The sequence below is a fragment of the Cryptotermes secundus genome, unplaced genomic scaffold (assembly GCF_002891405.2).
Source record: "Cryptotermes secundus unplaced genomic scaffold, Csec_1.0 scaffold161, whole genome shotgun sequence".
Classification (NCBI taxonomy): domain Eukaryota; kingdom Metazoa; phylum Arthropoda; class Insecta; order Blattodea; family Kalotermitidae; genus Cryptotermes; species Cryptotermes secundus.
The window spans coordinates 535,871-562,599 of NW_019738350.1; the positions used below are offsets into that span (position 1 = coordinate 535,871).

At 42.7% G+C, this 26,729-nt stretch overlaps 1 protein-coding gene across 6 annotated transcripts in view; it reads left to right on the top strand.

Moving 5' to 3' along the window:
- The window catches only part of LOC111870716 (probable nuclear hormone receptor HR3), a 387,261-nt gene that overhangs the window by 301,579 nt on the left and 58,953 nt on the right, over window positions 1-26,729 (top strand). For 3 of the 6 annotated variants that reach the window (XM_023863214.2, XM_023863216.2, XM_033753973.1), the window contains exons 2-3: window positions 70-918; window positions 22,143-22,370. In XM_023863214.2, the coding sequence (XP_023718982.1) occupies window positions 663-918; window positions 22,143-22,370 (484 nt within the window). In that variant the 5' untranslated portion in view covers window positions 70-662. The remainder of the gene's footprint in view (window positions 1-69; window positions 919-22,142; window positions 22,371-26,729) is intronic. The other 3 variants (XM_023863215.2, XM_033753975.1, XM_033753974.1) reach the window with 1 other exon arrangement.

A 26,729-nucleotide genomic window follows, 5' to 3' on the forward strand; every position in this document is an offset into this window, starting at 1 on the left:
GCAATTAGTTTCTATTAACTTTCCTTACATTCATGAGGGTTCCTTTATTTCAAACACATAACAACTCAGCTTTCAGAACCAAGCATCATCTCTAAATAAGTGGAAAGAATTTCTGAGCACACCCTATCGCGTACTGAAAATGTGTCGCGAAGAAATCAGCCACGAATTAGAGAAATTCAGCGTCTTCGATAAATAACAGTTCATCGTGTTTATCTCTTCGTTAATGGGGAGAGAACATTACTCGTTTACTTCTAGATTTATACTCTTCTTACGTGACCTGAAATATTTCATGACTGGACAGAATATTATAGAATATTGCATAGCTGCATGTAACAGAAGTTGTGATGGTGATATAACTGTGCAGGCGCTGCGACAACAATTTGTGCATCTACTGATTACATAGCCGCATTTACAGAAATAATATAAAGGTGGTAAATAAATGATAGTGAAGCCCGAGTAGACATCATTGAGAAATAATGAGTGACAGTGAATTAGCTGTTTTTATAGAGAAGCGTCGTTGTTAAGAGCGTCACTTCTTGGGGGGGAGGGGTCTATACACCGCAGCAGTATGCGTGATCAAGTCTCCAGGTGGCTCTGCTGTGGTAGCGGTCTTGTTATCAGCTTTAATGTTGTCTGTGTGAGCACATCACCTCCGAGGAGTTATGGACGCTCTAGAAGAGCTGCTGGGGGAACAAGCAAGGGGATGTTGGTCACTTCCGCAACACATCACAAACTATGTAAGCACAACTAGAAGCACCGATGTCGATGGCGTCATCGATAAATCGACAACATCGATACCTTCAACGTCATCATCACCACCACCGCCCCCTCCTTCAGACGTTTCGGCTGACAGTACAACACCACCCCCTGAAGGAGCACTATTGCCGACTGATAAAAGATCTGCTAATTCTATAAGAGGTAATTACACTTTCGTGATATGATTATAGTATAAGAATCCGAATTGAGAAAAATACTGTCGAGCGGAGAATGGGTCTGAGACCAGAGTTTCCCACACTGGGAGGTGCGGTTCCAGAAGGGCCTGTCGATATCAAGGAAGATGAATTAACTGCAGTCATAAAAGACCGCGTTAAGTTATATATATGAAATATTTTTCAGATATTATTAAGGTCGAATAGGGTTAGTAATTTCTTTTAAATTTAACTGTAAATTATTTTTATAAGTTGCGAGCCTCATACTTTTATATTTAAATGAAGGGGACGTCGGATTAAAATAATTTTAACTACTTTTATAGACACAGCAGCAACAGATAGCAGAATGTAATGTAATTACATTCTTGAAAAGATAATTTGTGTCTGAGCTAATGCTACCACAGTCAGTAATTTCGCGGACTGGCCGCAGAGCGTCGTCGCTGTGCACTACAGCGGATAGGCTGAGTCACGATATGATGCCCTGTTAGTTCATCTCTGGTCACAGCAAGAGGCAGTTTGAACAAAGGGCATACATCAAGTTCTGCCAAAAAGTAGGCAAATTCCCTAGCGAAACATTTGGCGTAAGAAGAATTGGCTGTTGCTACACGACAACGCCCCTGCACATCGCTCTGTTCTTGTCCAAGAGGAACTGACAAGGCAACAGATCACCGTTTTGCCACTCCCTCCGTACTCACCTGTTCTCGCACCATGCGATTTCTTTCTGTTTCACCGCTTGAAAGCAAAGCTACGTCGTCGTAGATTTGAGTCGTCTGAGGAGGTGGTCATTGCCACAGGAGACGCCGTACGGGAATTTCCCGCCGATATATTTCAGCAATGTTTTCGGCAGCTATACAAACGTTGGCAGACTTGCATAGCGGCCAACAGCAACTATTTTGAGGGTCGATGTGGATCTGTGTAAGTGTACGTGAATACCTTGTAATATGATGCGATGAAACTACAGTCCACAAAATTAAAGACTCTACCAAGTAAAACATTTCACGTCTTTTATGAGAACCAAAACGTTTATTACCGTCCCCACAAGAGCTCTTTGTTGGAAAATATTCTGAGTCAGATGAAATCAATCCATCCGCTCACACTCTGACAAGAATCCAAACGTTCTCGTGCACATTTTCATTTGTTATGTAGTTCCAAATCCGATCCTGTGCGTATTATTTCGTAACACGTAACTTTGTTTACGAAGAAGAGACGGCTTCCCACCAAATCTCGAGCAGGAGAATCGACCCTTGTCGGCTGTCCGCGACTGCTTATTCAATATATTCGCAGCCGCCTCCCCATCCGCAACCTAAGGACGCTCCACGCCGTGGTGACAGGTGATAACATTTCACATGGAACGATAATAATAATAATAATAATAATAATAATAATAATAATAATAATAATAATAACAATAAGCGCGCAGTATGAAGAAGCTTACTTAATTAATGAAATATTTCATTCATTCATCGGTGGCTATACAGTCTTCTGTTGGGCCCAGGCCTCTTCCTCAGTTTCGTAACCTTTTTACACAGACTGTAGGACTCCTTGAACAGTGACTACCTACACACAGGACAACACAAACACAGCAAAAACGCAAACAGATATCCATGCTTTGTGTGGGATTCGAACCCACGATCCCAGCGCTCGGGCGGGCGAAGACTGTTCATGTCTCAGACCGCCCGGCCACTGTGTTCGGTCGATGAACGATTTATGTAGCATAAATCTAAGTGTCTATGGAAGAGGGAAATCATGTCTACAGAACGTGAAAATATAAATAAATTGAAATTACTGTTTTTTTTATCTTGTCCATCGTCTTCTGCTTTGAAAAGCTACAGAACACAGAGTTTCCGAAACTGGACCTGTTTCCGTCCTCAGGTGAGGGGGTGATACTAAACTCTGTTGGGTTATATTCAGAGCTCACTCCAGTCACGGGAACAAGTGTATTTAACTCTTTATTGCCAGTCGTAATGGAGGGAAGAGGTAGTGTGTTTAATTAAAAAAATCTGGAAATTCCGACTATGCGTGTTGCTTTAACCCTAAAAGTCAGTTATAATTTACGGTTGTCGCTGCTGCTAGTCACAAACAGTGAAACCAGTATCTTTCCTGTAGAAGGAAACGACCTTTATTCAGTGGCCGGTGCGAAAAGTAATAAAATAATAAATTAGAAAGTTGCAGCAGGGTGTGATGTACAGTCTACTGCAAATCATTGTAAAAAGTCGCTGAAACTTGTCACAGAAAGAGAGGTAATGTACAACTCTTTCATATTTGCAGAAAGCTTTAATTGGTAACTAACTTCATGGAGCTGAGCCCTTCTTGAGAAGCTGCCGGTTTGTGCAGCTAATTAAGAACTTCCCAAAATTTTATGGAACCCGAAAGTTTATTACCGTGTTCACAGGAGGCTTCCACTGGTCCCTATCCTGAGCCAGATCGGTCCATTCCATACCACCCAATTCTATCTCTCTAAGATCTGTTTTAACGTCGTGGTCTTCCTATTGGTCTCTTTCCTTCTGGCTCTTCCACCAAAATCATACATACATGCCTCTTCTTCTCCATTTGTTCTACTTGTCCTGCCAATTTAATCCTTCTTGATATGATCATTTTATACTTGTCAAAGAGTAAAAGTTATGAAGCTCCTGTCACTTCATCTCTCTTCGGTCCAAATATTCTCCTCAACACCCTGTTCTCAAAGACACTCAGTCTATGTTCCCCCCTTAATGTCGGAGACTAAGTTTAACGACCAAACAGAACCACATAAAATATTATAGTTTTGTATATTATAATTTAGCGTCTTTAGGCAGCAGGCGAGAAGACAAAATGCTTCTGCACTGAATGGTAGCAAGGTAAAGTTGTCCCTGTGCTTAACTAAGTAAACACTACGCCATGAAAGCCTATGAGGGAGTAAATGTATAGATCCACATTTTCTTGACCTCGGCACCAGCTGGAAGTGTGTGATCCCCTTCACGCCTCTGCCTCTTTACCCCCGTGGAAAGAGCCCCCTGTACCCATTGGCTAGGAAGTTGGGTGGACCCCATATCTGGTCTGGACGACGTGGAGAAGAGAAAATTCTTGACCCTACCGGGACTCGAACACCGACCACTCAGCTGTCCAGCCCGTAGGAATTGTACCAAGCATTACCCGAATTCAGTCTCCTCTTAACTTCCTCCTGAATCAGGTTTTGATTTGTTATAGCTGTTCCCAAATATGTGAACTGTGCCACATTTTCAAAACATCTGTCACCTATCTTTCATCATTTTTAAATGCATTCTGGTGATGAGACAGTAACATATACTTAGTTTTCTCTGTGTTTACTTCTAGACCAACCTCTTTACTTGCGTCATTTAAAGTTTGTGTGTTTTTCTTTATGGTATCTACATTATCACCCAGTAGATTCACATCATCAGCATAGGCCAACAGCTGATGTTTCCCGTTTAATTTCAGTCCCACCTGGTTTTCTTGGACCTTCCTAATTGCATATTCTAAAGCAAAGCTGAAAAGGAGTGGTGATAAAGCATCTCCTTGTTTTAGACCATTCTGGATTTATCAGACAAATATCTACTTATACGCACTTTACTATAAGTTCCGTTTAAACAGATTTTAATCAACCTAACTAGTTTCATAGGTATCCCAAACTCTATCAGAATATTGTACAGTACTTCCTTCCTAACTGAATCATAGACTTTCTTCAAGTCTACAAGTAGCTGATGTACTGTCTCATTTTACTCCCATTTTTCTCCAACATCTGATGTGTAGTTGATCTGTTATGTCGAAACCCACACTGATGATCCCCAATCATTTCATCTATATATGGACTTAACTTGAAAGAAGCATATGGAATAAAATTTTGTATGATGTTGATAGCAGTGATATCCCCCGATAATTACTACAGTCAGTTTTATCACCCTTCTTGTGAACTGGTACAATAATAGACTCCTTCCACTGATCAGGCAATTTTTTCTTTATGCCAAAAAGAAGTAATTAGCTTATGGATCTTAGAACGTAATATTTCGCCTCCTGGAGACTTATACCTTTTGAATTTTTGCAATAGCAATTTCAAATTCAAAATGGCTAGGATTAGATACTAATGGCTCAGCTGTATGGATTTCTGTCTGCCTAAAATCACTGACCCTATGTACATTCACTAACTGAGAGAAGTAGTTCTACGCCTATTGAGAATGTTGTGGGAATCTGCAAGCAGATCACCATTCTCATCCTTCACTAAGTTACTGCTAGGTTGTTGACTCCACTTAAAGTTATTTATTCCTCTACACAGGTCTCTAATATTCTTGTTTTTACTGTTCGTTGCAAGATCATCGATTTTGTCTTTCAGATATTCCCCTTTTTGTTCCTGAAATGCCTGCTGGTTTCACGTCTTATATTGTTCAGATTATCCCCATTTAACTCGCTTGGATCCTGTAACCATTGCAATTTGGCCTGTTTTCTTTGGTCTAGTAATGTTGAGCATCCTTCATCAAAACACGGCTTATGATTCTTCAATTCATAATAACCTAGGCTCTCTTTGGCAGAAATTTTGATATACCTCTAATATTTTTCCAGGCTCTATTAATATCCACCTCATGAGTTTTCCGAAGCTACGAACCTATTTCAGATTGCAACACAATACTGCTGCTTACCATTTACCTCGTTTAATTTCTTGAGACTGGACCTATCCATTAGAAGTCTGTGTGTTTTTTTATTCGCTGCTAGTCTGTCCCTACCTTTTGTTACAATTAGATAGTGGTCGGTTCGCAAATTGCTGCCCTGACGATCGGACATCTAATATACTTGAATGCCGCCTCCTATCTATCAAAATGTGGTCAATTTGATTGTGTGTCTTCCCATCAGGAGATATCCAAGTAAATTTGTAATGTTGCGATGTGAAAACTTTGGATGTGACAACATTTACTGGTCTAATTCCAATATAATTACTAATTTTTTGCGAAGACCCATTCCCCGTCGTTGGTTTGAATGTCTTTCCTACCTGCTTTGGCATTGAAATCTCCAAATAACATTTTTATATGGTATTCAGGAAGTTATCGATTATGCGTTCTAGTTCCTCGTAGAACCTGTCCTTCATCCCATCAATTTCATCTTCTGTTGGGGCATGAACATTCAGAACAGTGATATCACACCAGCGACCTGTTAGTATTATGTATGACATCCTATCACTAGGGGGCAGGCGGTAGCATAGTTGGTTGAGGCAGTGTTACAAGCGGTCGCGGGATCGAAACGCGATGAGGTGGATTTTATTTTCAATTTACCTAATCATTTCAGCCGCACTATGGCCCTGGGGTCGACTCAGCCTCAAACAGAAATGAGTACCAGGAATATTCTTGGGGGTAAAGGGCGGTCGGCGCGTAAGGCTGACAACCTTACCGACATCTATGAGCCGATTTTCTAGAAAATGTGGGAGCCTCGACGCCTGACAGGAATAATTTTAACTCATTTTTTTTACCTTACATGTTTTAAAGGCCATGAGACCCACTGCTGGAAATCATGTTGTTCAGCCCACGTAAGGGTGTTTATTCGAAGACCTTCTGATTTCCCGCGTATTGTTTCGTCTGTCATTTGGAAGTTACTTGCCGATCCAGTTGCCACGCGGTCTAAGGCATTAGTGGTCTTCGCTCGCTCGAACGCTGGGATCGTGGGTTCGACTCATTGGTGTGTGTGGGCTTTTATTATGTGTCTGTTTTTTCTATGTGTACGTAGTGGCCTTGCGACGACCTGATCCCCCATCTAAGGAAGTCTACTGACTATGAAGAGGATTCAGGAACTAAAAATGCGTCCAAGGTCAAACAAGTGAATGTAGAGCCACACACACACACACACATATATATATATGTGTGTGTGTGTGTGTGTGTGTGTGTGGAAGTTACTTATTTGTAATTAGAGCCGGTATGACTCTGTCCGTATAATGACGGAGCACAGGCTAGACGGCCGGGTTCGTTGCCCGACAGGAGCAAGAGATTTCTACTCCACAGTTCCCAGACCAAATCTGGGCCCCACCCAGCCTCATATCCAATGGACACCGGGGGCTTTCCACCGGGGGTGAAGCTGACCACTCACCTTGAATTAGTGCCGAGGTCAAGAAAACAAGGATCTCTACTTCCATTCCCCTATAAGCTTTCACGGCGTAGTGATAATGAGTTAAGCAAAGGAGTAATATTACCTTTACACTTTACTGTATTGTATTGTTAAGCGTTAGTTGACTGTCTTCTTGTTATGGCACTAGTGGAGGTCGGTCGTGAAATCTGAGCATTGCCTCTCGCAGAGAAGTCTCGATCTGTGACTTTCGATTTGCGACTCTCGATTGACACAATTAGGAGCTCTATACCGTGCATCTGAATCGTCTCTGGGTGAGAGTCAGTGTCAGGTTGTGACGCAAATTTGTCACGCCATATAATAAAGTGAGTAGGTTATGTTATCAACGTATTGTGACATGACGTCTTAGAGCAGGAATAGTTCATTGCTACACAACGACTCGATGAAGAGGTTCCTTCCGCATCGAGGCTTTATAACGAGGATTTCGGGCCAGCTGAAAGATATATTTGAGGTGGCATTCGAAGATGATCGAGAAGAAATATCAAGAGAGGGACTTCATAGTGTACTGTAGTGATAGTGAGACTGTTATGAATCCGTTATCAGGACACGACTAGTGAAAACTGAGAAGACTTAGCGTGTCCTAGTGATTTGCAGTGTGGAAATTAGCAATAGTGTTACAAATGCTTTTACTAAGGAGTTGAGAGTGTAGTGTAGTTAATCTCATATCCAATTAAAATCCCGTCTCTAGTCACGCACCTATAAAAACGTCACAATACAAGTAGAGTCAAAGTCTCCATACGTATGGAGAAGTAGAGGTATAGCTCCCTGCATTCTTAATCTGAGAACTAGATGGAGCTGAGTGATCAACTTCGGGCCTCGGCAACTTTCCCACGGTGAAAGAGCACGCGGTTCCTTTGGGATACAAGGCTCTTTGGACCCAGAGCCGTCCTGGACGCCTTGGACAAGAGAAAAAAGTCGGTTTTCCCTGCTAGGAATTGAATTCTGACTCCTCGATCTTCGACCCTGTAACATGATCGCAATATGGACGGAGCTCTTACTAAAATAATTATAATAAAATAAGACCAGAATGAACAAAGATGAAAACTCTTCAGAAAATACAGTGTCGTCGGAAAGGCCCAGTAGGTCTAGCGACAAGATGGAAGGCCGGGGTTCGATTTCCTACAGGGAAAATATTTTTCTCTTCTCCACATCGTCCAGACCGGCTCTGGAACCCACAACCTTATCCTGGGCGTGAAGCTGACCACTCAGCTTCGTCTAGTGCCGAAATCAAGAATGATGGAACTACACCTCCACTCCCCGTATGTCTTCAAGGGATAATACTTAACTAATTAAGCACAAAGACGCGTCGTTAACAAGTAATCAGTGGACGCCGCTCGAGCGGAGGCTTGAATCGAGCAACCCAGGTGTCTGCTGAAGATGACGTGTAGCTGGCCCAGCTGTTGCCCTCCGTCTGTTGCTGTGTCTGTGCTGCAGGACGTGCTCGAAGGTCGGTCACTGACTTCAGAGCCTTCCCTGGGCCTCTTCCTCAAATCACCATCTTAACGTTGTTCACTTGTGGGTTACAGTGATTTTATGAATCGGTACTTTAGGTCTGTGTTGGGACACCATCAGCTTCGCGGCAGGTTCTCAAATCTTCCACAAACCATTCTTGAGATTTCGTTATCTTTTTAATGAATTACAGTGGAACATCGGTAAATGGAGCCCATGCTAATCGGAAGTCCCAGAAATCAGAAGTGACTTACAGTACCACAAAAACAGAAACGTTGACCACCTCCAAATGTTAAAAATTTAATCTAATAATTTTACTTCATTGCAGTAAAAATTAATTCATGTGAAATGTGATATTATGTGTTAACTGATCCGCCTTTCTGATAGTAAACGATGTAACCAGGTTACCTCTTGCCCCTGGAAAGCTGACAGCTATATTAAACGGTACAACATTTTGCAAAATTTTGGTTACTTGTGTCTAAAACATATGTATAAATCTTTTGAATAAAATGGAAGGTAAAGCTATCCATGCAGAAGACCGTGGAGGCCCATAAGATTGTGAGACGTTGAGGTTCCCACATTTTTTAGATATTTGGCTCACAGAAGGCGGTGAATTTGTCAGCCATACGCTCCGGCCGCAACTTTACCCCCCCTGAAGATTGCTGGTACTCATTTCTGTTAGAGGCTCAGACGACCCCAGGGCCATAGTGCGGCTGGAAGTATTACGTAAATTGAAAAATCTAATGGCCCTATCGGGAATGGAACCCACGACCTTGAGGATTGTAGCATAGTGCCTCAACCACCTACGATACCTCGTGGCTCATAAATGTTTTGAACGGTTTTACTAAATAATTAGAATCTTTATATGAAATCAAGTACCCTGAACGTTTCTACAGTCTCTGAGCTTGAATTGGATACAGTTATAGAGGTTTCTCTATATCTACGATGTCCAGCCTTACGTTCTTGAATAGAACGTCACGTACAGTTTTAATTGAACTATGACAGAATAACGGATAATCTTGTGGGTAGCCCATAATCACACTTCTTATGATCACTCAAGGGCAGTTTGCCAGGTTTACAATTTGATATTAACATTAATTAATTAAACATTAGAAGAACTATATATTCTTTATTGAGGTAAGGATCGGCTAGAAATACGCCGCCATAAAATCCAATAACATTTCTAATTAGATCTTAACTTTTAGGCGTTGCGTATGAATAAAATATTTGTAATTGGAACGGTACGAGCACACAATATTGACCTCTATGGAACAGATTCTATCCTGAGAGGAAAACATTGAGCTAATCAAGAAATTCTCCCCCCCCCTTTTTTTTTGGAAACCACAGGTTCATTGCCGTGTTCACAAGAGTCCAACTGTGATCTCTCTCTCTCGATTAAAAAATATCCAGTTAACACCTTATTTATTGGATATCCATTTTAATATTATCCTCCCATGCAGGCCGACGGAAATAAGTATCCATTCATTTCTATGCTTTCTATATATCCCTGCCATGTGACCATTCTTGAATTGATCACTTCGCGTTTGGTGGAGAGTACAAACTACTAAAGTCCTTGTTGTACAGTTTTCCCCCAGCGCCCTGCTTTTTCCCTATCTCTTCACCAAACTTTCCTTTAAAATATAAAGAAACGTATGCTGATTGCACTAAAACTGATACATGGAAGATTTATTGTAGTCAGTGGTCGCTTTAGAGGGCACGTCACCAATAATACAACATAAAAGAATAACATTTCCGATAAAAAGACAGGTTAATCAACCTTTCGAGCACGCTTCAGCAAGTCAGTGGAGATTAGGATGACACGACGATAAGCACAGTCGTTGATAGTGATAAACAACAGAACGTATTTATCAATTAGGTGAATGTATCTTGGTGAACTCGTGTTGTGTGGATTTGGGACAATTCGAGTAGTATCAGAAATACAGCCCCCCCATACCACGATGCGATCGTCAGTATAAGAAATTCCGTTGTCCTGAGGGATAACTGGAGCCACGTTGCCCAGTGGCGAGCTTCTAACTTTCTGCGTGCATAATTGTAACTCAGGAAAAACGACTTCTCCGCGTTCCGAAAATCGAATTTCCGCAACTATTTTTTTTTTTTGCTTTTGTGAAATATTCCGAATGAATATTTATTTACTTACCCCTTCGTTTTATACTCACCTCAGAACTTTGATCTTATTTACGATAGATTCCCTTTCTTCTGATGTCATGTGCATTTTCCCCCCATCTCCTAATCTTCAGCTATCGTAAATCATTCTCTGCATCATCCAGTAATCTCATCCTAGGCCTAATCACTTTGATCAAAATTTTCCGTACATTCAACAGTTTTCCTAGCCACCCTTTTCTGATCAGTTTTGATGACAGACCCCAATAAATCCACTCTTCTCCTTTTATATCGTGCTACATAATTCGCTCTTCAAAATGGACGCCCGAATATAATTCCCATATCTTCCTCTCCTTCCCACTTCAGACATCACACTTATCATCATACCTTTCACTCCACACGTAAATTACGTATAGTTGTTAGAAAAAAAATTACGATTCCCCCCCCCCCCTTGGCATTACAGCCCCAGTGGGCGTAGGCCTACCTCCATGAACTCCGTCCACTTCGGTTTTTCTCGATCTTACACATTCGGTAGGACTCCTTGGGCGGGTGATCAGCTCTTCGCAAGGCCTCTACCCGTAGACAAACACAGAAAAAAGCACACAAACATCCATGCCCTGAGTGAGATTCGAACCCACGATCCCGGCTTCCGAGCGAGCGAAGACAGTGCATGCCTTAGACCGCTCAGCTACCGTGACCGGCTAATTTACGAATTAGCGATGTCAGTACAGCACTGTGGTCCTAGAAGGAACAAGAGCAGAGCATTATACCGACAAAGCAGTTCATTTCAAGGCCAGAATTATAAACCCGTTTCTTTCCCTTGCTGTCATCTCGGTGCGACTGCTTGAGCGGAATTTGCGACATGCTATCATTAAATCAATCAATCAATCTCTTGTAGAGTTCAGGAGCTTTATAACCTGCGCCCTGCTCCGACTATAATTAGAATGATGGAGGATGCGATGGGCAAGGCTTGTAGCATGAATGGGGAAGAAAATGCATATAGGGTGTTAGTGAGAAAGCCAGAAGGAAAGAGATCACTAGGAATACCAAGATGTAGGTGGGTAAACAATATTAAAATGGATCTTAGAGAGATAGGGGGGGACGGTATGGATTGGATTGGTCTGGCTCAGGTTAGGGACCAGTTGAGGGCTCTTGTGTACACGGTAAATAACCTTCGGGTTCCATAAAATACTGGGAACTTCCTGAGTAGCTGAGCGACTGGCGGTTTCTCAAGAAAGGCTCAGCTCGGTGGGTGAGTTCAGAACTCAATCATTATATCAAATTCTGTCGTTTCTGTAACCGTGTTGACGTGTGTCAGATGCTGTGCTATAGAACAGGAAAGAAACACCTGACGCTATATAGTATAGATATGCACAGCGTCACTTTGTCTGATGGTTTAAGGGTCCCATGGGACTCAGAAGCAAGAATCACTGTGCTAGCGAGGGTCAGCAGCATTTTGCTGAACTGAACTGGGAACTACGCTGCAACAAACATAGCGCCTACGAAGAAAGACCGACCCACTCCTTTCGCCGAAGAGGAGGTCCAATTTCGAAACACGTACATGGTCATAGATCTCAATAAAACGAATGACTGCTGGCGAGGACCAGCATCAGTTTAACTTGCCCAGTCCTGTAAATTACTGCTGGCCTCGCCAGCACAGCCGTTCTTGATTTCGGGCCCCGTCGAGACCCATGACCGTATTTTTATCCTTTTAAGACTTTTACCTGTTTTGAAATGGGACCTCCTATTCGACGAGAGAAGGCGTGTCACTCCTCCTCCCTTTACTTGGGAGTGACTCTGCCGGCTTTCACTCTGTCACTCACACTCCTCTCCTGACTCAATTTAACGGACTGACAGACCATCGTTAAATATCCCAGGCACACAAAGGGAAGGATAAACGGGCGGTTTTGCCGAAGTCTATGGAGGCAGCGGTTATACGACTGAAGATTCGGTGATCTATTTTAAATTGCGATACCAGAGTTCAGCGGAACAGAAAAAAAACACGCAAAATCATAGTCACGAGACTGGCCGGGTAGTAGGTCAAACCCCAGCCATTTGAATGCATATTAGACATGCTATCGCATGTCACGACTCGTAACGCGGAGGTCCATGGAAATGAATCGTGGAATCAGAAAGTCATTTCCTATACACATTGTATATACAGTATTTCAGTTTTCTTTCTGTCGGCACTTTCTTCTTAGAGCTACTCCTCAATAGATAAGTTTCACAACGTCATTTCTCAGTAATGGCTGCGAAGTGACCGCTTCTGTGGTCTAGTGGTCAAAGTTCTTGCCTACAGATCTAGATGTTCGGGTTCGATTCCCGGCGCTACCAGATTTTCTGAGAAGTAGTGGGTCTGGAACGGGGTCCACTCAGCCTCTTGAGGATAACTGAGTTATTTCATGGAGATAGCGGCCGATCTAGAAAACCGAGATTAACGGCCGTGGGGATCCATTGCGCTGACCACGTCATACCCTTTATCCATAAAAGGTGGCACCAACTTCGCCGACAAGCCTCGGTCGCTGGTCGTTATGGTTCACTTACGGACTACAGGCCACGGAGTTTGTTTTGTTTGGAATGGCTGAGAAATAGACTTCAATATTGAATCATGCATGATAATTCCGCTTGAAAATTATATATTCTTTTCGTCTGGTCCAGAAATTCATCGCTTTCTTCGAACCCGAAAATTCATTGTCGTGTGAAGTTCATTAGGGCTTGTTTTGGATCGTATGGATGTAATCTACATATTGACACGCATTTATGATAAGTGTGCTCAAATCCAACTTGGCCAATTTTGGTACTTGCGTGCCGAATTCGTAAGTTCTCGAATTGCACTGAGAGATCTTAAAGATTTTTGACAATGGTTTAAAACAAAGGGCTTTACCCGACGCGACCCAACTCTACCCGAGACCCAGAACGGCTGTACTGCAAGGGCCAGCAGCAATTTACTGGACCGGATGTAGGTTAAGTGACTGAGGTTAGCCTTTGCGACGGGACCAACAGGGTAGGTGTCTCCTACATCCTCCACCTGAGGACGGAAACAGATCTAGTTTCCGATACGTTTTTTTATTTAGAATAGCGAACGATGAACACAAAGTCCACCACCCAGAAATACCGAAAGGCACTGATGTATTCATGAAATTAAGGTAACTATCAAAATTAAGACCAAATGTATTTTAAACACTTAAAATATGTACATGGGCAAAAATTAAAGAAAAAAGTAATCGTAATTTCTTCATCTGGAATTGCCAGATGATTAAGTCTGCAAATATAGTTAAGAAAACCTTAAGCACATATCACCAGGTTCGCTTTGCTGGGATCGTTGGTTCGAATCCCACTCAGGGCATGGATGTTCAGTTTGTGTGCGTACGTTTTTCTGTGTTTGTATACAGATAGAGGCCTTGCGACGAGCTGATCACCCGCCCAAGGAGTCCTACCGAATGTGTAAGCTCTAGAAAAGCCGAAGTGAACGGAGAAGTTCATGGAGGTAGGCCTAGGCCCACTGGGGCTGTAGTGCCAAGGAAAAAAAAGTTATATGCCGTTAGAAAATGAAGGTCGTATTAATTGTGCAGAATTAAATACGTACCATTTCTTACCTCATGCAATGTTCATCAATTCAAGTTCTGTCAACAGTAGATGTCCGAAGAACTCCTCTCAACAATAAGAGGCACTTGAATGCAGTGTTGTTATTCCGAAACTTTATTTATATTCCCTGTACCATTCTACGCCACGTGTGTGGTAAAAAGCAAAGTTGTCCCCGTGCACAATTAAGCACCACGCCTTGAAACCATGCGGGGAGTGGAGGTATAGCTCCACGCAATCTTGACCTCGGCCCTAGATGGAGATGAATTGATCGCTTTAAGCAGCGGCCGCTTTACCTCCTGGGAAAGAGCCCCAGTACCTCCAGTACAAGAGACTTGGGGGGGGGGGCTCAGTGCTGATTTGTAATCTATAAAAAGAATAATTTTCTTGTCATTGCCGAAAATCGAACCCCGATTCTTCTGTAGTTCAGCCAGCAGTCTAGCCTCTATAGCAACTGACCTGCCCCGTCACAGTTATAAGGCAAAGAAATAAAACTATTTTGTAACAGGTCGGGGAGGCTCACAGTGTTGTCAGACGTCGAGGTTCCCACATTTTCTAGACAATCCGCTCACAGATGGCGGTTAGGTTGTCAGCCTCAAGCAGCGGCCGTCATTTACCCCCCAAGAAGATTCCTGGTACTCATTTCTGTTAGAGACTGCGTCGACCCCAGGACCATAATACGGCTGGAAGGATTAGGTCAATTGAAAATCAGAATGATTTCATCGGGAAATGCAACCCGCGATCTGCCGGCTTGTAGAATAATGCCTCAACCAATTAGGCTACCACATGCCTCCAGAATTATGAGAAGGAAATGAATTGCGGAATGGAGAAATAAAATGCTGGGTGTGTCATAGATTATCCTAGAGGAGGTCCCCTGCTTTTCCGATGACGTCACTTGATGACGTAGCGTAGCACGTGCGTGAAGGTCGGTCACTGCCTCCCGACAAGTGGGAACGTTAACCCGCGCTGTATAACTCGTTGCTGTGCTTCAAGGGGCTTAAGTCCTTCCAGCGCGGTAGCGGCCTCCTTGGCAACGGAAATTCTGCTCTGTCTTTCTGTCTCTTCCCGGGGTTGTAACGTTGCAGGCCCGCAACCAAGTACCGCAATCCATAGGCCGGTTCTGTAATCACGAGGCCGCAAACACATAGAGAAGGTTCGTATGAAATGTTGCGAGGAAGGAATAGGAGGGCCATTTAGTCGCCGGCTTCCCAGCACGGGGGTCTGGGTTTGAGCCCGCGTCAAGTTATGTGGAATTTGTGGTGGACAAAGTGACATTTGGGCAGGTTTCCTCCCAGTACTTCGTTTTCCCCTGCCAATTCGCATTCTACCGATTGCTCAACAACCATTATCATCATCTGCCATCCGGGGCTGATATGACAGGCCAAACAGTGGCCGCAGAACCAAGCGGACTCAGTCTCACACCTTGAGAAAAATAGGAAGCTAGAAATAAGTGGCGAGCACCGTCGCAGTGTTTGGTGAGTGCAGAGGCATAAAGTCATTGTAGTTCCGACCTTTAAACTAACCTCCAACTAGTGCCGAGACCAAGAATATGTGGATCTATACATCCACTCCCCCATAAGCCGTGACGGTGTAGCGCCTAATTTATGAAGCACGGGGACAACTCTACCTTTACCTCTGAAACGGAAGTGTCGTCTTACTGTAAGTGCGTGAGTTTCGTGAGATGGTGCAAGTATATGTGTGCCCAAAAAATACAACTCTGTGGTTTTAGTCAGCAACTATACCGAACGAGCAACCCCCGCTTTTCGGCGAAGATAGTGCCAGCTTTAGCGGATAGAGGGTATCGCGTGGTCAGCGCAAAGAACCCCCACGGCCATTAATCTCGGTTTTCTAGACTGGAGTTGCTATGTTTCCATTCAAGCAGCTCCTCAGTTATCCTCACGAGGCTTAGTGGACCCCGTTCCAGACCCACTGCTTCTCAGGAAATCTGGTAGCGCGGGAATCGAAACCGGACCTCTGGATCTGTAGCCAGGATAGCTGTCCTTAATTAAAAAAAAAAAAGAATTGACCCATGACTTGTGACGGCTTTGACACTGCGATTTACATAACTGCGTCCCTCTACGTAATATAGTTTCCATCTGAATTTCCAAAGAGATGAGATGGCTCGGTCGGTACAGCGACGGTACGGCCGTGAAACTATTGCCGGCAGCGTCCAGACCAGCTCTGGGGCTCACCCAGCCTCCTGGGGGTTGTTTCCCAGAGGATGTCAACTTGGTTTGTATCAAAGGATTTTATTACAAATATAAATTTATCCCTGTGCTTAACTAATTAAGCACTACGCTACGAAGATATGTGAAGAGTGGATGTATAGATCCATGTATTCTTGAACTCGGCGATAATTGGAGGTGAGTGGTCAGCTTCATGCCCAAGCCGCTTTAACCCCCCCTCCCCCGGGAAAGATCTCCCGCTACCCATTGGATAGGAGGCTTTTTGGGGACTAGAACAGGTCTAGATAACGTGGAGAAGAGAAAATTCTTAACCCTACCGGGACTCGAACACCGACCCCTCGGCCATCCAGCCCGTACCTAGTCGCTATACCGAATGTTCTATCCTGGCTCCTCCAGGGTAATATTAAGATGAATTATATTGAAATAGAATGATAAGGGCAGTGTGGGTTACTGTGTGACGCTGTCAGTATGCAAAGTGTGTCGGTCTGCAGACAGCTCTCTGGAGTTGTATAGGCTTCAGCTACCACTTCCTACTAAACTGTATTTGTCATTCTACCATCTGACGCAATATACGAGTAGTATAGCCTCGGTTCTAGAAACGTCGTCAAAAAAGCAACCCGCGAAAACCAAGCTAGACGAATGATGAATTGGAAAGAAGCGACTGTGGCCTAATCGAGGCATTAAAACAGAATTTGCTTGAAGGGACTGATCAGTATCACAGAAGCAGTCAGTTTGGATGATCGGCATCCCAGCCGAGATTCGAACAAAGCACCTTTCGAATACGAAGCAAGATCGCCCTCCATAGGACTGGAGGGTGTGATGTGGATTAGTATGGACAAGGATAAGGATAGTGGCCTTCTCTTTTGAGAACAGCAGTGAACAACTTTGGTCCATAAAAGGAGAGGAATTTCTTGACTAATCTTTATTAGTTTCTAAAGAAGGAGTGGGCCTTGTGATGCGAATGAGTAACTGAGTGCACCAATAAGGGATTTGCACATTCATTTAGTTTCATATTTCCCCAAATAACTTTACGGGAGATATAAACATGGAGTCTGGACGAGTTCTACCAGCATAACTGACGTCTCTTTGTATGTTATATGTAAACAGGTTTAAACTTTGAGATTTGAACAACACGGGCACATAATTTCCCTTGATGAAGAATGCTATCGTCTGGAATGTAAAACAGTATAACTTAATAGAATTTACCCGACGTTTCGGAGTAATATTAATGAGGGGCTTCATTACTTGTAATCTCGCCATGTATACTTAGAAAGATAAAATAAAGGAGGATGAGATTGGCAGGGTATGTAGCACGAATGAGGTAGAAGAGAAATGCGTATAGGATATTGGTGGGAAAGCCAGAAGGAACGAGACCACTGGGAGGAGCAAGGACAATATTAAAATAGATTTTAGAGAGATAGTATGGGATGGTATGGATTAGATTCCTCTATCTAAGGATAGGGAACAATGGAGGGCTCTTGTGAACACGGCGATGAACTTTCGGGTTCCATAAAATGCTGGGAAGTTCTTCGGAGTAACATACTGTCACCGTATTTAGTTTCGACGAGTGGGCTAGGCAAGTAGACCACCAGAATCAGGTGGCATGCAGAGTGAAGGCCCTGTAAAAGTGTCCCTTCGTTGCTGAAGATGCTGGAAGTGTGTTCCACCCAAACATCGATGAACTTGTGTTCACACAGAGTTATTGGGTTTTCGGACTTTATCCATCGTCCTGATTTTTAAGATAACTAAGAAAAAACACGACGTTTCGGAAATTGGAACTGTTTCCGTCTTCAGGTGAGGTAAAACACCTATTCTGTTGGGTCCCTTAGAAAGAGCTAGCCTCAATCTTAAAAACCAGGACGGTGGGTAAAGTCCGAAAACCCAGTATCTCTGTGTGTCATACACCATCGTCAGAATCCTATAGTGACAAATTGTGTTCAGTTTATAGAAGACAATGCTCTTCATATTCAGTCATGGTCCTGATGATGTTCCATTCCGAACAACAGATCTAATAACCCTGAGGTTATTCCGTCCAGAGAACACCTAGAGATTATATTCTGGGATGTGACGCCGTGTAGTTCGGTAGAAATTTACAAACGCTTTGGAGGAACGTACTACCTGCATCTTCAGGGTCGAGAAGAAAGCCAAGGAATATGGATTTAATAAGTACCTGTGAATTTTTCCGACCTACATGACGTCACATCTCAGAGTCACCTCCGCTGTAACTGCAGTGGTTATGAAGTGCTGTGTCTTCTGGGATGTGATGCAGTGTAATCCGGACGACATGACGTCATATCCCAGGAGATAATCTCTTAGTTTTTCTCTGTTTTTTTATTGGCCTAGTTGGTTGAGACACTATGCTACAAGCCGGAAGGTTGCAGATTCGATTCCCGATATCATTAGATATTTCAGTTGATCTATTCCTTGAAACCGCACTATGTCTCTAGGGTCTACTCAGTCTCTAACAGAAATGAGTATGAGGAATCTTCCTGGGGCTAAAGGGCGGCCGGCAGACGCGTAAGGCTGACAACCTCACCGCCATCTGCGAGCCGATTGTCAAGAAAATGTGGGAGCCTCGACGTCTCACAGCCATATGGGCATCCACGGCCTCTTACATGGATAGCTTTACCTTGTACTTGTATAAAAAAAATAAAATGAGGTTTATGAGATTACCTTGCTGTCTGTGACTTTTAACACTTCCTAGCTCCTTAAAGCCGGAATAGCGAAGTCAGAGGAAGTGAAAATCACGTTACGCCCGACGGTCGGTGTTGGTGTGAAGCCTCAGGTGTAGCCCAAGACCAGATTTGTTTTGTCGACGTGGAGAGCCCTCTTTGACGTGAAGACGTGTGTGTCATATACCGCAGTCATAGTCAGTAGTACATGTCTGCATTCTACTCGGCCAGTAGTCAAGAGTTCGGTTCCATGTGGGTACCTACTATTTTAAGTTTCACATGTAACTATAATTATATACAAGGCCTCTGTCAGTCTAGGCTTAACACAGCAGATCATGTCCTAACTCATTTAGCTTATGTTACAACGGCTTTCTAGTTGCTTGAACGGTCGTACGCTTGACCGCCGCCAAGCTAAAGTCTCTTAATTATTTTGCGCGCCGGGCTTCGTCTTTTCGTGAGCATTTGCATTTTCGACTGTTCATCTGTTATTAACCCACTTTCTCTGTGTTTCTGTATGTGTATCCCACTACCGTTGCTAGGCAACGACTAGGTGTTTACCTTCCCTCATCAACGAATACATACGTAACAGAAAATTGTTTGACGCGTCGTTTGTTCGTGGTACGTGACGTATTAAACGAAAATATGTGATTATTTCTGGGAAGAATTAATCGCATAATTTATTTTCCTACAACTTCTGGATTTCAGCGAATCCGAGAGCCGTGAGACGGTAAAATATAGTCATGAGTCACGCAGAACTCGGAATTAAGAATGACTTTGCTGTCGAGGACCAGCAGAAGTTTACGCGACCGATCGAACAGAACTTCTTGGTGTTTACCTCCTCGTTTGTTGTGTCGTGCATTTCATCCAAGAGCCAAAGGCGCAGCATCAAGATTGTACGTAACACTGTCTTGACTTTTGCTCCCGAGCTGGGCGAATGTTGAACGTGTTTCTTGTTCTGCAGGTGCATGTGGTCCTTGTTTGTTACGAATTTTACTTTCACTTTGCTTCATTATTCATAGAACTCGAGGCTATATAATGGTTACGCAATTATCACCCTTAATGTGTCCTGATACATAGTTCCCAAACATGTTCTCGTGTAAGATTTTAGTTTCTCACAGCGGTGATTATGAAGAATCCTATCTTCTGGGATATAACGCCGTGTAGGCCTTTGCAAGACAATTCAGGTTTCGGAGGAACATGCCACATCTATCTTCAGGGCCTTGCTTGCAATTTATTTCACTCCGGTTTTTTTTCCTTGGCTTATTCGACCCGGAAGATGGAAGTGATATATTCTTATGACAAGCTGGCTGAATTTCAACGGGCTACACAGTGTTATATCCCAGAAGACAGACCTATTCATGTTTACAATCCATACAAAAGATGGACACATTAAATTAAATATGAATTTTACCTAGTTTTTGTTCCTTAAAATACCGGACGTTGGACAACACACAAAGTCCAGAAACTCGGAAATCTACCAGGTATAAACTTAAAGTTTCGACTGTGTGGCTGACTAACTAACAACTATTCCACGAAGATACATGGGAGAGTTGAGGTACAGCTCCACCATTTTTGAAATCCATTACATAATAGATATAATATTCGTGTATATTTGGAGAAAATTTCCTTCTTCCACTCTCTTATAATTATATTGATATTGTATCAGTTTAGTATATAGTAAACAACCGAAGTTTTTATATATAGACATTTGAGTTGTTTTGGAATCGTGAAGATGGAGGCAGTACGTTCCTCAAAACGTCGGCAAATCTCTACCAGATTACACGGTTCCACTTCCTAGAGAATAATACATTTGATAACTTCCGCCGTAAGAACCTCAGCTCCCATATACCCTCCTAAAACGGTAAAATTATCCATGCGATGAAGATATATGGGGGAGCAGAGGTATAGCTCCACTATTCTCAACCTAGGCACTAAGTGGAGGTGAATGGTCAGCTTTACGTCCAGGCCGCTTTGTCTCGGGTGAAGTATCCCCACGATACCCATTGCGTAGGAGCCAGATTGGGCCCTAGGGTCGGTCTGAATGCTGTGGTGAAGAGAAAGACTTCTTGCCCTAGACGGAAATCGAACCCCGGCGGTCCACTTCGTAGCCTATTGCTATCCTGGCTCCCCCATATATACGAGGGGGTACCCAAAAGAAACCGAACTTATTTTTTTAAACTTATTTATTCAAATTTTAAGCACTAACCTTCAATCCCCTTCAAATTACTCTCCACTTACACTAATACACTTGTCTAGTCTTTTATTCCATTTTTCAAAACATTGTCTAAATTCATCTTTTGAGATGCTTGACAGCGCCTCCGTCGTTTTTTCCTTTCATATCTCTTTTCATTCGAGGAAACAAAAAAAAAGTCGCACGGGGCAAGGTCGGGTGAGTATGGAGGGTGAGGAACAGGAGTCATAATATTTTTGGTCAAGAATTGTCGTACAGACAGGGCTGTGTGAGCAGGGGCATTGTCATGATGGAAAAACCAGTCACCCGACTCCCACAAATCTGGCCGCTGAGCTCGAAGTCACTCCCAACAGCTCCACAATTTCTTCAATGGTCCGTCGATCTTCCTTGATGATTTCACGAATTTTTTCAAAATTTTCATGTGTTCGGGCCGTGGAAGGACGACCAGAACGAGGTTTGTCATCAATTGACATTTCACCATTTTTGAAACGGGAAAACCACTCAAACACTTGAGTTTTCCCAATAGCATCGTCCTTGTACGCCGTTTTTAACATTTCAAGAGTTTCTGTTCCACTTTTCCCGAGCAAAAAGCAGGATTTCACCGCCGCACGCTGTTCACGAAAATCAGCCATTGCAAAAACGACGATCACACCAAACAGTTGTCACTATGAACTCTGCCGAAACTAGTCCTTACCTTCTGAAGCAACGGTAGTCGGCTTATCGACTCAGGAATGTTAGCTCTATGCGCTCATAGCGGCAAAACGCGGTACTACAAAAGCTCTGCCCACAAAAAAGTTAGTTCGGTTTCTTTTGGGTACCTCATCGTATGCCCCAACTGTTTTAAGTCTATATGTATGGTTTTGCAAGTGTATATTTGTACACGCGCCTGAATGGTTGTCCTCTGTCTGTGTTTCAGCGCAAATCGAGATCATACCGTGTAAAGTGTGTGGGGATAAAAGCAGTGGCGTCCACTATGGAGTGATCACGTGCGAAGGCTGCAAGGGCTTCTTCAGGCGATCTCAGAGCTCTGTGGTGAACTACCAGTGTCCTCGCAACAAGAACTGCGTTGTAGACAGAGTAAACCGGAACCGATGTCAGTACTGCCGCCTCCAGAAATGTCTGCGCCTGGGCATGTCCAGAGATGGTGAGTTCTCCAACAGTCACCAATCAATGCTTCACCCTAACTCCACGGAGCTGAGCCCTTTCTGAGGAACCGCCAGTCGCTCAGCCATTCAAGAATTTCCCAACATTTTATGGAAACCTAAGGTTCATTACCATGCTCATAAGAGTCATCCACTGGCCTCTGAGCTAGATCAGTCAAGTAAATACCACTCCATCGTATCAAAGACCCACTTTAATATTATCCTCCCACCTACACATAGGTCTTTCTGTTTGTCTCTTTCCGTCTGGCTTTTCCACTAAAATCCTATATGTATTCTTATCCCCATGCGGCTACATGCCATGCTCATCTAATTCTCCTTGACTTGATCATTCTAATTACACTCGGAGAAGAGTACAAGTTATGAAGCTCCTCATTACGCAGTTCGGCACTTCACCCTGTAGTAAGAACTAGAACAGTATATATATGTATATGTTACTGACTTTAGATCCAGTACTAGCCTGGGTATGGAGGCGGTATATTCCTCCGGAAAGTGGGTACCTGCATAAATCCAGTAGACCTCGCCAGGCAACTTCACCTATGTGAAAATTTTAAGGATGTAACTGTGAGAAATGAGTGACTAAGATGTGATTTCTTTAGAGTTTGCTTGTTTTGAAAAGAAAATAAGAACTGTTGAACGCGGTGCTTTGTGTGAGCTCCATGTCGGAAAATGCTCAGTGTGGAGTGACAGGAAGGTAACCTAACTCCTATTGATACTGGCATATGTCTGGTGAGACCGAGACAAGCCATGAAATATATCAATTGGGATAGGCCGCGCCATAGCTCACGCGGTTAGTCGCTGGCTTCCCACCGCAGCGGCCCAGGTTCCATCCCGGGTCTGGTCAAGTGGGATTTGTGGTGGACAAAGTGGCGCTGGGGCAGGTTTTCTCCGAGTACTTCGGTTTCGCCTGCCAATCTTCATTCCACCAATTGCTCCACAATCACCCTCACCTATCATCTGCGGCTGGTACAATAGGTCAGAAGTGGCCGCAGTAGAAGGGACTTAGACCCACCTCACTAGCAATAAAAAACAGTGTCAATTGTATTCGGTAGAAAATTCGTTCGAAAATTGGCTGGGTCTGCAAGGTCCCTCCAGGAGAATGCTGGGATAGTACTTCGATTAGGACATGACCGCTTCCTTCCAACCAAACAAGCGATTTTCAACTGGCATGCCGCGAAGGGTGCGCAGATGTGTCCAGGGAGTTTGAGGGAAGGTCGAAAAGAAGAGAGAAAATATTGAAGAATAAAAAAATCGTCGAAATCCACAATCAAATTTTTTAAAGAACAATACAATTATTAGAAATTTAGCTATGGAACTTTAAACACGATCTTATTTCTCGGTTTTTTAATGATAAAATCTCTCCTTAAAAATTTATGGCGTGCCTTGACAATTTCGGCGATTTTTCGGTGAGGCCTCCTTGTCACCACGGCATGGCGCGTCCTCAGGTTGCGGATGGAGGAGACACCCTCCAGTTTTGGTGGGAAGCTGCGAATATATTGAATAAGCAGTAGCGCACAGCCGGCAATATGTGGTCCTCAAGCTTGCGGGTTGGGCGTGGGGCTAACAACTCCTCACCGTAAAAAATCATTATGTTACGAAAATGAACACAAAGCCTCGGACCTGGACGCATTCCTTGGATAAACGACCTAAGCTAATGAAAATGGATATGAGATTTGGCACTTTTAATGTACGAAGTTTGTATATGGCAGATTTGGTCAGGGCAGTGGCAGAAGAAATCTTAGAATATAAGTTAGATTTAGCGGGAGTACAGGAGGTCAGATGGGACGGAGGTGGCATCGCACCAGCAGGAGACTATACATTGTTCTATGAAAAGGAGAAAGAAAATCATGAATTAGGTACAGGCTTTTCGTACATAAGAGAATCATATCAGCAGTTAAGAGGTTAGAGTTCGTTAGTGATAGGATATCATATATAATACTAAAACGTCGCTGGTGTGATATCATTGTTATGACTGTTCACCCAACAGGAGATAAAACTGATGACATAAAGGTCATGTTCTATGAAGAACAAGAACATGTATTTGATAAATTCCCAAAGTACCCTATGAAATATTGACAGGAGATTTCAATGCCAAAGTAGGGAGGGAAGACATTTTCAAACCAACAATTGGGAATGAGTGTTTGCATGAAATTAGTAATGATAATGGAGTTAGAATAGTAAACTTTGCCACATAAAAAAATCTTACAGTCAAAAGTACAATGTTCCCACATCGTAACATCCATAAATGCACTTGGACATCTCCTGATGGGAAGATACACACTCAAATAGACCATATTTTGATAGATAGGAGACGGCACCCAAGTATACTTGATGTCCGATCATTCAGGGCAGCAGATTGTGATACTGACCAACACCTGGTGGTGTTAAAGATTAGGGAAAGACTGGCAGTGAGCAAACAAACAACACATAGAGTTCATATGGAGAGGTTCAATCTCAAGAAATTAAATGAAGTAGAGTGTAAAGAGCAGTATCGTGTTGAAATCTCAAATAGGTTCGCGGCTTTGGAAAGCTTAGAAACTGAGGTGGATGTTAATAAAGCTTGGGAAGCTGTTAGAGAGAATATAAAAATGTCTGCCAAAGAGAGTCTAGGTTATTATGAGCCGAAGAAGCATAAGCCATGGTTCGATGAAGGATGCTCAAAATTATTAGATCCAAGAAAGCAGGCCAAATTGCAATGGTTACAGGATCCATGTGAGTTAAATTGGGATAACCTGAACAATATAAGACGTGAAACCCGCAGGCATTTCAGGAACAAAAAGAGGGAATATCTGAAAGACAAAATTGATGACCTTACAATGAACAGTAAGAACAAGAACATTAGAGACTTATATAGAGGAATAAATGACTTTAAGAGGGGTTACCAACCTAGCAGTTACTTAGTGAAGGATGAGAATGGTGATCTGCCTGCAGATTCCCACAACCTTTGAATAAGTGGAGGAACTACTTCCCTCAGTTATTGAATGTACATAGGTTCAGTGGAAGGAGTCTATTATTGTACCAGTTCACAAGAAAAATAATAAAGCTGACTGTAGTAATTATCGGGGGATATCACTGCTATCAACTTCATACAAAATATTATCCAATATTCTTCTCCTAATATTATATTTCAGCATCCTGTTACACTCACACAATATATATGGATAAATACCGTCTTAAGTGCAACAAATTTTATTGTAGTTTTTACTTCTTTTCCTCCTCCACACTACATGTTTCGGCCCTAAATGGCCATCATCAGGTGTGTATCACTCACGTAGCTGTTACACTGCTTTTTAAAATTTAAAATTACCAGTCTTTCTAATTGTATAAAATCTTTGTTAATCTACACGCGTCGATTTGATTTTTAAATTAGCACTTTTTAAAACTTAATTCAAGTTAAAATGTCTATAAGATCTCTGTTCTTTCTTTTTCAAATTTTTTGTTAAAATTTTTTCAGGGTACATGCCCTATATCTACGGTGCTGCAGCGGCCACTTCTTGTTTTTATCGTTGTTCATGTGTTGTTCAGTGTAGGCGCTCTCTGTGTGTGTCGCTGCTTATCTTTAATACGTTTCTTCTTCTCCTAAGGTTAAATTCATATATAGATGAAATTATTGGGGTTCAACAGTGTGGGTTTCGACATAACAGATCAACTATGGATCAGATCTCTTGCATTCGTCAAGTATTGGAGAAAAAATGGGAGTGCAATGACACAGTACAGTAGCTATTCATAGACTTCAAGAAAGCCTATGATTCAATTAAGAGAGAAGTATTGTAAACTATTCTGATACAGTTTGCGGTACCCATGAAACTTGTTATGTTGATTAAAATGTGTTTAAAGGAAACATAGTAAAGTCCGTATAGGCAAACATTTGTCTGATAAATATTCTATTCAGAAAGGTCTGAAACAAGGAGATGCTTTATCGCCACTCCTTTTCAACTTTGCTTTATAATATGCCATTAGGAAGGTCCAGGGAAACCAGGTGGGACTGAAACTAAACGGGACACGTCAGCTGTTGGTCTGTGTCGATGATGTTAATCTACTGGGTGATAATATAGATACCTTAAAGAAAAACACACAAACTTTAATTGACGCAAGTAAAGAGGTTGGTCTAGAAGTAAACACTGAGAAAACTAAGTATATGTTGCTGTTTCATCACCAAAATGCAGAGCAAAATCATGACATAAAGACAGGAAACAGATGTTTTGAAAATGTGGCACAGTTCAGATATTTGGGAACAACGATAACAGATCGAAACCTGATTCAGGAGAGGAGATTGAACTCGGGTAATGCTTGCTACAATTCAGTCCAGAACCTTTTGTCTAGTCGTCTGCTGTCCAAAAACA